The following is a 13,872-nucleotide window of genomic DNA, read 5'->3' as shown; positions in this document are numbered from 1 at the left end:
TTACATTAAACCTCATTGAAATGGAAAACAGAGAAATTAATGTCTGAGCTGTCAGGCACTCAAAGAAATATATACACTTCCAAAGTGTCATTTTTATATCATTTTAAATCTCTGAATGCCTTATTGTTGCTTAAATATCCACTGTACATAAACTCCAGGTTCACAAATATTTACCATGACTCATAAGTATATTTGTTGAGATATTAGATTTCTGTGTTTCTGCTTGCCTTAATATACTAAAATCTCATTTCTAAAGTATGTCTATTGCTTCCCGGGAACTGGTCGTATATTCGGGTTTTCAATCAACTGGTTTCCTTGGTTGGATTGACTATAAATCTGTTGACATATATTGATGACGACTCCTCATTTTCTTGCCCAGGGATCACTTCTTCTACTCATTTATTTTCAATTTCTCTACTTTCTTATTTGACAGTATCACATGAGCAACAAAACAGAGCCCTCTACGCTCACAAGAGCTAGAATAAACTAATTAGCCGACTTTATTATGGAGACTAGTTCCCCCCCCCCATGTTCCACAGCTTAGACAGGAAACAGGAAAAAGCCAGCTCTTTGCACGCTGAGGCAATACCTTCATTTAAAAAAAAAAAACAACAACAACAACAACAAAAAAAAAAACATGTAGCGCCTAGACATCAGCTCACATAGGACATTGTTAGGAATCAGAAACTGTCAGTTTGGGGGTAAGGTTCAATTTAAAAACACCCTCAAGGATGGGTTTCGAGTTAAGACAACTCTTGATCTTCTTTTATAGTTAGCAGAAAGAAACCCAGGTTAATAAGACAAGAGACCTTCTGACAGAAAAGGCTGTGTTTAATTGGAACGGAGGCAGTCGGGGAAGTTCCCCACAGGCGGGAGTGCCAGAAGCACTGGGGTGTTCCTAACGAACACTAAATAGAAGTGTTGAATCGTTGGCTCTGCCGAGAAGATTCAGATATAAGAATGGAAATCAGTGCTGGCTCATTTCATGAGCAGTGGGCCTGACGATCCCCACTGCTGAGAAATCCTCTGTCAAGAGCGCAGGCCTGGCTTGCCTACTCCGGTTGTGGCCTTCTGAACCCAGCAGGAAAAAAAGCCTGCTCTTCTCTGTGGATTCTTTTTTTGTTTGTTTGTTTGTTTTTGTTTGTTTTTTGGATGTTCGAGACAGGGTTTCTCCATAGCTTTTTGGTTCCTGTCCTGGAACCAGCTCTTGTAGACCAGGCTGGCCTCGAACTCACAGAGATCCGCCTGCCTCTAAAGGCGTGCGCCACCACTGCCCGGCTTCTCCGCGGATTCTTGAATAACCAGGTCATCACACTGGTACATCTAAACACCAAGGTTACCCTGATTCCATTTTGGTCAGATGGCACTCAGTACTACACACTATGATTTTCTTGTGTGTCCTACCAAAAAATTTAGTCAAAACGTATACAATCCTTAAGCGAATGGGAGACGCCAAAACGATTCCCACAGCCTCATGGTTTTTTCTATGGAAGTAGTTCACGAACTTTCGCGACGATTTTCAGTGCCGAAACATCTCAGTGCGAAAGATCACCAACTACACCGTAGCTGAAATATCACAGACAAAACAAATGAAGTGCTGAAATGTCACCTGCGCTCTCTCTGCCCCGTGGCTACGATATATTCCTTATAAATCTAGGATACACGTTGAATTATCACTCACCGACGTTGTATGCATAAATACCCCTACAAAAGAAAACACTAAACATTTTAACAGTTTGCTTCAAACTTTAATGTTCTGCACATGGCATCTAGATCCTAAAATGTATGGAAAGATGTTTTGCAGCTCCTCCTAAATATAAATAAGGCATCCATCTAATTCGCGAGTGGCAAAGGCTCGTCCTATTCCTGATGAATACGCTTAACACCCATGTCTGCAAGTGAAAGCTGTAAAGATATGCTATAATAAAACATGGCGCCCCGTCTACGGATAATGGGAAGTAATCCATTCCATGAAAAACAACCATTAACTTGCAATCTTCTCTCACTGCTGCCCCAGTTACTATGGTGCTTAGGAATACTTATAGATTGAAAAAATACCTGTAGATTGAGATCGATAAAGTTATATTTCTCATTGATCCAGAAAGAAATTTTCAAGAATACTGTATTTCAGAAGAGACAATGAAGGCAAAACTGCGTTGTGTGAGTGTGTGTGTGTGTCGGTATGTGTGTGTGTCTGTGTGTGCATGCATGTGTGTGCCTCTGTGTGTGTGTGTGTGTGTGCCTTTGTGTATGCCTGTGTCTATGTGTGTGCCTTTGTGGGTGCCTGTGTCTATGTGTGCGCCTGTACGTGTGGTGTGGGTGGGTGTGTGTGCGCGCGCACGCGTCAGAAGAGAATATCATGTGTCCTCATCTATCCCTGTCTGCCTTACTCCCTTCCTTTAAGCCAGAGTCTCTCACTGAACACAGACCAAAACGGGAAACCATGAGCCCTAGCAAATCCTCTGTTGCTAGCCACTCCCACAGCATTGGAGTTGCGGGCATGCATGTGTCTACACCTAGCTTTTCACATTAATGATGTAAGCCAAACCCAGGTCCCCACGCTTGCACAGGAAGCATCCTTGCCCACTGAGCCATCTCTCCAGCCCAGACCTTCTATCACTGTACAAGAAACACAGAAGAAATTCAGCAGACACTGGCTTGGAGACGGTGTGGCGAATGTGTAGTCAACATATCTGAGCAAACAGGAGCCCAAAAGCATCCACGCGTTATCATAAAAAACATTAGAAAACAGAACTACTAATGACAGCGGAAGTGTTTTCTTTTAGAATATACGGTGTTTCGTTTTCCTTAAGTTTAGATTTCATAAATCATTCTTTCTTTTTTTTTGACTTTTTATCGATTCTTTTTATCGATTTCATGCCAATCCCATTCATCTCCCCTTACCCTCGCTTCTGCCTTTTGCCCTTGTAATATCCCACTCCCCGCAAAATAAAATTTAAAAGTAAAATCGTAAAAAAAAAAAAATCCAAACCAAACAAAACAAAAGTCTTGGTGTGGAAGCTGCTGTGTGGTCCAGAGAGTCACACAGTGTCTCTTTAATTCATACGTCTTTCCCTGGAAGTTCATTGCGATGAGTCTCACCTGCTTCCAGGTCTCTGACTTTTGCTGTACTGTTGATACTGGGCCCTCACTGGGGCTCCTCTTGGATAGCCTACTGTTGCCCTGTGTCATGGAGATCATGCAGCTTTGGTCCTGAGGTCGGGTCCCTTCGCACACTCCAGCTGTTCGAAATACGGTGGATGTTGGGCTGGGCTAGCTCATAGCCCTGGTTCTGAGCCTGGATTGGTCATCCCTCCACACCTGGGTGAGCTTTCCAGCACAGACAGTAGGGAGTGGGGCCAGGTCTGCTCACACAACCCTGGGTCCTGCTTCCCTGCACTCCCACCCCCAGGGCCAGCTCTACTGTTTTGCCCAAACGAGGTGTAGGACCATATGGATCGAAATAAATAAATGTGACTATCTATACAAGCGATTCTAAAACAATCTCCAATTTTATTATTGTGGCAATAAAAATGTATGGTGCAAAATGGAAAAAAAAACCCTTGCACTCACAATATATTATAAAAATGCCTGACAGGCTGTGTTTGTTGAAATCTGCATTTGGTCTAGAAAACATTTAACAATTGAACACAGCCATCTTTTAACTTAGTCCTCATGTTGAGAAGTATCGAGGCATTTGAGAAATCTGCTCTCAGAGAAGTTATGCTTTGAAATTGAAAAAAAAAAGTCGAGAATTTCTTCTTGAATTGTTTTTATGATCAACGTACAGGCTCTATGCAAAGAGAATTAAAGCTATCTGACAACTCGTGGCGACGTCAGTGGCTGTTAAAGATGTAGGAAATTGCATAGAAGCCTGAAAAAGCTCCGGGTAATTTTGCAGTTTCATCTCTAAACACAATTGTGAAGACGTCTGTCTTTCAATGCTCTCTCCCTCTTTCCTCTGAAGCATGACCTTTTAGTCCTCGCTTTTTTCATCCGCGTTTCCGACTGTAGCTTTTCTTATTAATGTACGAGTTGATCTTACCCAGCACAGACGGTATTTACAGGGGCGCTTGCTTTTATCTGTATTCGCAGAGAACGCTAACAAGTTAGAAGAAAGTGCCAGAGAACACCACATACCTTGCCCGGAACATTACAATGGTTTCTGCATGCACGGGAAGTGTGAACATTCCATCAACATGCAGGAGCCATCTTGCAGGTAACATTTCCTTCGTTAAACTTTTAAAAGGCATAAAGTTGAAATGTAGAAACTCGCTTTTAAGTGTTAGCAGAAGATTGCTTTACATTCTGCCCAAGCAGGGGAACAACATTCAAGTTTCTGTCTCTTCTACACACACACACACAGAGAGAGAGAGAGAGAGAGAGAGAGAGAGAGATATGAAAAGATGTGTGTAAACCTTATCCACTCAGTGTACAGCACACCACTCTGTTTTTACAGTATAATTTTATAGACATGGATCACTTTCTTTTTACTGTCTTGCCCTCTGAATGTAGAGCTGAGATTGGCACTCCTCCCTTAGTATTTTTGGGGAGGTTATTTCCAAAACGCTCCAAATGGTCTATGAACTATATGATTTGGCGGACACTCACTCTCTTTTCTACTGAGCCTAGGATCATGAGATGATTGGCCGCCATGGCTTCAGTTCAAACTCAGAAGAGACGGAAAGAAATTGCTTGTCTGGGCTTAGATTATAAATACAGTTTATAAATATCTACTCATGTCTAGAACATACAGAGATTCTTTCTGAGATGAAAATTCAAATAAAAACATATTTATATTTAAATTAATATACACTGGAGTATGATGAAATAAAGAAACAATACTGTTTGGACCTCTTTCTCCACCTGCCCCTCTGTCTCTGCTTCTCTTTGTCCGTCTGCCTGTCTTTCACCCACAGCTGCCTTCCATACCTGTTTCCTTTCCCAGAATACCCTGGGACATGCCTGTTCTTCAACAGACAGAGTGAACATGACACACAGAGAGCTCTGCAGTCCCTCTCTCTCTAGCAGTTATTAAATTACACCCTCCAGAGACCCGTGGAAAAGTCCTCAGGATGTAGTTGCAAGAAATTCAGAGTCAAGTGCGAAAGGCTTTCCACAGAGCAACGACATATTGATCCAAATTAGTGTATTTTGATCAAATGCTTATTTCAACATGAAAATTGCCTATCTGAACTTCTGGTTGGGAGGCTGAGTGAGTGAGAAGCAAGATCTAGTCTAATAGGATGCTCACACTGCTTGTTTGTATACCTGTATTGCCTGCACCAAGACTTTTCTCTTCAGAACATTTGAAGAAAATTTCAAGAACATTCCTCTGTTCAAAACAAAGACCTTTATGACTTTATGGCCATCCAGTTTAAGAAATTACTCCTGGTGTATCTCTGACTCGAGATTTTTTTCAGCATTTTTCTGGCGTAGAACAGTTCTAAAAGAAACAGCTGTATAGTTTTTGCACTGTGTCATTAAGCAATCCATATCCATGTTAACCAAGGTTAACGGAACAAATTAAGAGTACAGAGTTCTGGGCCACAGGTGACCAGATGCTGTCCTTCCTTCCAGATGTGATGCTGGCTACACTGGTCAGCACTGTGAGAAAAAGGACTACAGCGTTCTCTATGTCGTGCCCGGCCCGGTCCGATTTCAGTACGTCTTGATTGCAGCGGTGATTGGAACGGTTCAGATCGCTGTCATCTGCGTGGTGGTCCTCTGTATCACAAGGTCAGTAACCATGCTTGGGCATCACCCAAGCTGAGGGCAGCGCTTGTCCCTCCCTTTGACTCCGAGTCTCTTGGTGGACTGACTGTAGCCATCCATTCTCCGTGAGTCCTAGCTCCTCCCCGTGAGAACATTTCAGCAGCCACGTGGAAAGGCCTGGGTTTTCCTACAGGACAGGCACAACTTATTTCACTCATTTTTATATTAAGATGAGTATTGTTTTTGTCCTAAGACTATTTTCCTCTCTAACAGAGAATAACATCTTTTTAAACACTCTTTTCTCTGTAAAAGGCCACTTTTCGTTCAAATTATGAAGCACTAACTTTACCTACCAGAATTGCTCTGCCCAAAGTGATAATAGCTGTTATATAAGGTGTAGAAATGCTTCAATTCTAGTCCTCATTAATAACATTTTATTTCCAAGTAGAACATTTGGACACCATCAGTGTTAACACACCTGGTGTCAACAACAAACACCTTTTCATTTTAACATGGTAAGTGCTAATCGCAGTGATTTCAACGCAACGGGAAAGATTGTGTTCTACTAAATGAAAACCTTCGAAATATTTTCAAAAGAGCGGCAAATATCATAACTTAATAGCAAATTCCAAGCCCAGAAAAAAAGGTAATTTTTATTTGAACAGGGATGAGATCACAAGAGAATAGAGATTTCATCCAGTTTCAACCGGAAATTGAGCCATGATTCCCGGGTGATGGCTGAGGTTCAGTTTGAGATAAAGAGCAAAGTTGGGGATTTGTTTGACCTCTTGAGTGTGTAAACGTGTGGTCGGCAAGAACTAGACTCTAAACCCAATGCATCATTTATGTCTCGTGGCAGCCAAAAGGCCAGTGTAGATCTGTTAAAAGATAAATAAAAAACTGAATTTACTCTCTTTTTTAAAACGTCCAAAGTAACTCTTTGGGGTTTTTTATCACATCTATAAGACATGAAGACTTTCATCCATTTCTTCAGTTCTATAGTAAATCAGAGACTTTCCCCAAAAATGGGAAAATAAGAAGCATTATGAAATTAAAACATAAAGACTGTAATGTACCTTGGCATCTGTATGATGCTACCTTCTTTGAAGACAAGTGTGGGATCTGCTCTTTAAAAAGAGAAAGTGTAGCTCACAAATTCTCACCCAGCCTACAGGCATAAGGGGAGATCATCACTGGAGCTTGGGGCAACCCTAAGCCAAGTTGAGTCCATCATCTTGACTCTCAGGTTTAGATGCCAAGCAAGCCAGTGGGTTGAATGAAAATATGTGCAGCTGACTTAAAAACAACTTGAAAACCAAAAGTCCTGAGCACAAAATGAAAAGACAAAAAAGAATCTGAGACACCGAAAACTGTATCAGACATCCCTAAGGGCACATAGAAAAACAAAACTTGTATAAATATTCACACAATAACAACTTGATTGCTGTCTCATAGAGTGGAGAAACTCAGAATTTCAATACTTCAAACTTCTTCAAAATAAGCTATTAATCACAGTTTCATTCCTAAGTTTAATGGAATATATAGACTATTTTGCCAGGATTTTGTATTTAGATGCTATAATTTTGTCATGTTTATTCACATGTCTGATTGCACAAATGCACATGTATACACACTTTACGACGTTACAAACAAAACAAAACAACAGTTATCCTCACTTTCACGGCAGAGACCCTGCAACGTGAGATGTTATCACATACTGAGATTACACAGCTGAGTCACGAACTCAAAATGCTGTCCAGCGGTCTACTGCTTTAACTTTGCACTTAATGTTGCCTCTCTGCTCCTAGCTGCTCATAGTTTTGTGTGTGCTTCTGTCATGGACTAAGCTCCCAGTTTGAGTAAGCTATGTCTGCTATATTTTCAATGAATATGTCTTTTTTTTCTCTTATTTTCCATGCAAAACTAAGCAACAACAACAACAACAACAACAACAAAACCCATACTCAAAAAGCCCCACGTTGGGCGCCAATTGAAGGTGCATGGTCGATCGGTATTTAGAATTAACCAGATCAGTTTAATATAATAGATTCAGCTTTTAATAAATGGAAGAAAGAGAACCTACAAAACACAGGGTTCCAGCCATCCAGGAGCGCAGGGAACAAAAGGGCAGAGGCAAGCACACCTGGACGTTTTATCTATTTTTCTGTGGCCTCAGGGGGACACACCCTAAACAGAATGTGATTGGCTGAGGTTCCCCACCACTATCTGATTTAGGGGAAGAGAAATAGCACCTCAGCCATGCCTTCGTTGTTGTCATACATTATCTAACCCTCCCCCTTGTACAATCAAACCTTCGAAACACACTCCAGGAAAAGTTTGAATCCATATGTCACACCACTGTCCAGGGTAGACTCGTCCCATTCATTAAAAGGCAGTGCTTACAAACCAGACTCCCTAAGTGGACCCACCACTGACCCCAAGAAAGCCTGTTTGCCGGCTGACCTCTACCAAAGTGCCCAGATGCTAGAGAGTTTACAGCATTATCCCTAGCCTAGATGCCCCCATTGTCCTCAATTTTCTCTTAATGTTGATCTCATCCAGTCTGTTCTTTGTTCTGACTTCCTTTCCTTTCTCTCCTGTCCTACCCACTTCCACCCAAATCTGTTTCTCTTTTTTTTTCTGTCTACTCAAGAACCTGCCTCCTGAGCAATATCTCATAAAAATATGAATATCTAGAGACCTGATCCCAAGTGAAAAGACTTGTCCCGTTGAGAAGGTGGACTGTCATCTTTTTTACTGTCATCTCCCGCTTGTCGAAAATGTGACTGCTCAGATCCATGTTTGTTTTTGACAGATATATGGTCCCAGCAACTGCACAAAAATGGGCCCACACCTACTATGTATGTGTGTGCACGTGTATGTATGTCTACATACATATTTTCCACTGTACCACCTGTAGTTGTAATAGAATTTTGTTAGTCTCATATTGTTCTTGCTTGCATGATCAAAGAAGTCTATTATTATAATAAAAAAATACTAGATCAGCGAGTTTCAGATGTTACTGAATATTAGCTTTTTGTAGAAGCAACATAATTGGTACCAATTTTTGTCTCGAGTTTTATAGCATTAATGCAGTACAATGATATTAGGCTAAACCAAAGCAATATTCCTTTGCATTTACATATCGGGTGTTATCAGCTGTTTTGTTCCAATGTGATAGCATCTTACCTTATAGCGCTGAAATGTCAATATAACACTCATCGTTAAGACATTTAGATAGAAAGTTGTTGAAGACATTTAAAGAGAGATGTGATAAGCTTGGCACTTACTTGTTGGCCTTGTGCTGAGTCTGGCCATTGCACAATATAACGAACATACTGAAGGAATGAACAGAGAAGGGCGGGGTATTTCTCTTCTTCTGTTCTTCAATTTTCAACAGAAGCCTGAAGACAACGGCAAGGAGAAGCAAATAATAATAAAATGAATGCAATAATAATAACTTTTACAAGTATTCCAAGGTTCTACTAGTAATCAGTATATTTTTACGCTGAGATACTTGACTATTTTGCCTCCACAGCCTCGCTCTTTGACTGTAGGACCGAACTTTAGGTAATCGCATTAGACTAAGATCTGTAAACTTTCCAACCTTCTAGGAAATGCCCCCGAAGCAACAGAATTCACAGACAGAAGCAAAATACAGGGCACTACAGTTCAGACAACACAACAAGAGCATCCACAAGGTTAATCTAGAGGGAGCATGTTTCCCAGTGGCCGGACAACTGACAGCTTGGACTACACAATACAGTATTAGAGACAAAAGAATAAGACGAGATCTACACATGTTGCCTTGCGTTTGTGGTAATCTACACCAATGAAAACATGTACTACAGCTATATTTGATTATGTATGGATATATTTGAAATAGTATACATTGTCTTGATGTTTTTTCTGTAATGTAAATAAACTATTTATATCAATCACACAATATAGTTTTTTCTTTCCCATGTATTTGTTATATATAATAAATACTCAGTGATGAGAACAAAAAAGGCATTCTTAAATTTGCAGTAATTTGTAGCTGTGACCCCTGTCCAGCCAGCACAGGCTGTGCAGACAGCAGGCTTTCATCCTCTGTGCAGCTTCAGACAGCACATTCATGTGCACAGGACTCTGGAGCTAGGTTTTGAGTGATTCCAAGACCAAGGGAAATGATGGTTATTGGAAAGAGAAAAAATTAGTTGCTGTATCAAGGAAGCATAAAATATGTCAGATACTGGGATCCTCTCTGCTTCATCTCCTTTCTTCCCTGTCTTTCGCTTTCATTCTCAGAAAAGAAAAATCTCTGGCATATAAATTAAATAAGTGGAGAAGGGAGGGAAAGTGTTTTATGAGTCAAAATAGAATGCAAAGAAGATACTTGTCTTTATTGGGAGGCAGCCTAGCTCTCTCCGTCAAATACACCTGCCCTCGGGGATCTGAGTAAGGGATACCTTAGGTATATAAACAGTGGCCAAACCTGTTCTTCTTCTGTGAGCAGAAGTAGCAACTAGGAAGAAATTGTAACTGCCTCAGTAGGTGTGAGCCCAAATCTCAGTTTCCTAGATGAGCCTTGCTGCACGCTTTAATCCCAGCACTTGGGAGGCAAGGGCAGGCAAACCCCTGTGAGTTCGAGGCCAGACTAGACTACAGAGCTAGTTCTAGGACAGTTGCGATTTCACACATGCACGCATGCACACACACACACACACACACACACACACACACACTTTAATCCCAGCACTTGGGAGGCAAGGGCAGGCAAACCCCTGTGAGTTCGAGGCCAGACTAGACTACAGAGCTAGTTCTAGGACAGTTGCGATTTCACACATGCACACATGCACACACACACACACACACACACACACACACACACACACGTCTCATAGAAGAAAAGAAACCTTTTGCTGTGTTTATATCTTCTATGAGAAGAAGGTAGACTCACAAAAGACAAGTGCTCTCTTGAGCATTTATGCTCTTAGGGCCCACAGAGCACTGTTGTTTGAAACTGAAAACCGAAAAACAATGTTTCATGACAATGGAGAAATACGTTTTGGGCATATTTACGTAAGAAAATCCCTGAGAATCTAAGGAGCTTGGCGGAGGCTGTTGCCAACCTCTGTCAGATATGAGCAGACACTTATGAGTAATCACTGTTTGGGGGAAGTCAACTGTGAAAATTCTCAACGAATAAGATGAAATACCAAATTAAATAATTTCTTTATTATCATTTACCTTTGGGTAGTTCTTGTAGCACCTACGGATGATTTAAATAAAGCTTTTTTTTTTGTCTTCTTCAAATGACTTCTTCATGAACTAGAGGAGATGGCATCCCCTTTGTTAGAAAACAAAAGACACATCAAATCAAAATGGACTGGATATAAAATATTCTATTAAAAAAATAAGGGTTTCAAGTGAAACTTAAGGCATTTGTTAACATATAATAAAGGTGACAATCTATGTAAGACTTGGGGCTTTGAAAAATGTGATTTTCTAGATTGTCATAAGTTTGAAAAATTTGACTTTATTGACATAGCTGTCACTCAAGTGTCTCTATGAAATCACTCTTTTGACACCTGCAGACGACATATCCCTGGCAAGCTGCCTGGAGAGGTTCATTTGTTCGGCATACACAGAGGTGGAAGTAGCCCTAGTTTCCTTTGTATGTCAGTAGCTGTGGCAAATAAACCCTTTGTTCTCCCTAAAGAAGAGAACAAAAATGTACCACCCATGGCGGCATATCTATTCAAAGAAACTCTTTCACTGACTTTTGGTTACAAGTATATGAAATTACTGATTTTGTAGTAAGTTTATGCGTCATTACATGTAAATTTTTATCAACAATCATAAATGCATCATTACATGTAAATTTTATCAGCAATCATAAACCTAAGTATTGGGAGAAGTCCCTTATATCTTTCTTCCCACATCCGTGCTAACCTACAAAATGAATCCTAAATGTGCTATTTTGGTTCCTAGGGCAATACAACTAAAATGTGGTCCCGATCCATGGGAACACACAGTCCAGTACCAGCAGAATCTGCTGGCCTCTCCTAACTCATCTCTCATTCTCTGCCATTTGATTCTTGTGCTATTGTAGTTTTCTAGACCATTCTTCCTCACACCGAGTTGGAGCTCAGCTGTCTGCAGTTTCCCTCACGTGATTCTTGCTGATCCTCTCTAGGGCGAAGGAACAATGCTGTGTCCTTAAACTATAAAGACAGAAACAAGTTTTCTTATTCACTCCGGAACTCTACCCTTATGTTCTTCTCCAAGCAAACACTCGGAATTTCCTCTTCCGCTCTTCCCGCGACACCATCCCACTTTCTCCCGGCATCCACTTCGTTTGCTCTTGACTGAACCTGCACGCTACTTTGTCAGAAGGCCCGCTGAAGCATGGAGCTTACATGGCCCAGTCTAATAAAGAAATGCGATCTCATCTGTCCAACATACAGAACAGCTTGCAGAAAGTAAATGTAGGAGTCACCTCCCCTACTTTGTTAAATTCCTCCTGGGCCCCCAGTGCTACTAGGGAGCCCTGAGCCAAACACTTCACATCTTTGAACTGAATTCTTCCATATATTTGTCAACCCATCACCTTAGTCCTAAGTGTGTGCATGTTCAGAAAAAGGGACTTTATTTTTACTACTGCTATCAAAGACACATTAACTATTACGGTTGCTTACTATAAACAGCAATTCAAATGGTTTTTAAATGAATACCTAAAGATCCCCTTCAGTATACATTTACAACACATTCTGGATTTACTGAGGGTCAGAAATGACAACCCCCCCTTCTATGCTGTGAAAATCTCCAAAGAAATCCTTACCTGAAAAGAACTCACTACCAAACCATCTTGGTTCCTTGACTTACAGTTCTCAGAGACCCAAGGTGGAGTCTGAGGTAAAAGAAGGATAACACGGGAGGTAACAAAGACTGTCCTTCCGGTCATTGCCTAGTGGTTGGGAATCCTGCCCTCCGGGATGTCCTCCAGACCTTTCCACAATGACCTACACAGAATGGCTTCACTCCCGTCACCATTCTAGGGTCTTCTGCCATTTTGTACCCTCCACACCATCCTCACGCCCCTGTCTTTACAACGCTCTGGGAAAATAAGATTCTCACAGAAGCCCCCACAAACACGGGCCCATCTCCTGATCATGTTGGGGAACTTTCCGTGCTGGGTGACATTTATTTATGCAAGTCAGTCTTTCTCTTAGCCTAACAGTGATGTGAATCTAAAGAGCCAAGGCTCGCTAAAGTTTTTCACTTATTCTACAAGCATTTACTAGGTCTCTATCCAATGCCTGATACTATTGTTGGCCTATTGAATAGCATGGGGTAGGAACAGATCTCTCCTTTCAGAGGAGGTGAAGGTGAGTGACAGACAAGGATTTATCAAGCCACTAAATAAAATAAAATAACCTTTAAGTTCTGCTTAGAGAATTAAAAAAGAGTGAGCTATTTCAGGATGTGGCTTCAAACTGAGTTTAATATCGAGAATTCGGCTTCTGAGATGAGGCAGATGTGGGTCCCGGCTTAAGGCCTACTTTATTACCTACTTAGCCTTGGGCAATTTGCCCAAGTTCCCTATGCCTCCTGTTTAAAATGGAGAAAGCAGCATCTTCCCGCACACAATGTGACGACTAAGAGAAATCGCATCAATCGATGTTTGGGGGCTCGGGAACACTGGCATCCACAGAGTAAAATGGAAATATATGGAAATCCTTTTGTAGAGCCATGATAAATATTTATGGTAACAGTAAACAGTTCTGATAAAGCATAGTTTATCAGCAGAGTTATATACATGATGGGAATCACACAGTCCGAGTTAGACAGAGTCCAGCGTCACAATCACTCAAAGGACTGCTTCTTGTGTCTTAGCTGATTTTAGTTCTGGAAAACGAGGGTGATATAGAGATCAAAGATCAAAAAGAATACAACTCAATTTCCCCCAAATTCATCCATTAGTATCATGTCTGAAAAGTCTGGTGGCAGGGAGCGGGGTGGGGGTGGGGAGCATCATTCTTTTCCTTAAGATCCTGATAATGTTTGTAGCATCAAGCCCATTGTGTTTTAGGACCGGGATGAGTCAGTACCGCTCTGGCCGATCCAAGCAGAGAAGCCACTGCAGAGACTTGAACTATGACAAGGTTTATC

General features: G+C 41.2%; 1 protein-coding gene across 3 annotated transcripts in view; it reads left to right on the top strand.

Annotated features, from left to right (window-relative positions):
- Tmeff2 (transmembrane protein with EGF like and two follistatin like domains 2) overlaps positions 1–13,872 on the top strand; it is a 268,529-nt gene that overhangs the window by 238,425 nt on the left and 16,232 nt on the right. The window contains exons 8-10 of one of the 3 annotated variants that reach the window (XM_041668472.1): positions 4,096–4,219; positions 5,581–5,739; positions 8,369–9,758. In XM_041668472.1, the coding sequence (XP_041524406.1) occupies positions 4,096–4,219; positions 5,581–5,739; positions 8,369–8,396 (311 nt within the window). In that variant the 3' untranslated portion in view covers positions 8,397–9,758. Of the gene's footprint in view, positions 1–4,095; positions 4,220–5,580; positions 5,740–8,368; positions 9,759–13,872 lie in introns of those variants that run through there. The other 2 variants (XM_041668471.1, XM_041668473.1) reach the window with 2 other exon arrangements.

Source organism: Microtus oregoni, unplaced genomic scaffold (assembly GCF_018167655.1).
Source record: "Microtus oregoni isolate MIOR12 unplaced genomic scaffold, Mior012 000018F_ref0000195, whole genome shotgun sequence".
In the NCBI taxonomy this organism is placed as follows: Eukaryota; Metazoa; Chordata; class Mammalia; order Rodentia; family Cricetidae; genus Microtus; species Microtus oregoni.
The sequence above is the reverse complement of the archived record's forward strand: the minus strand, read 5'-3'. Positions and strand labels throughout refer to the sequence as shown.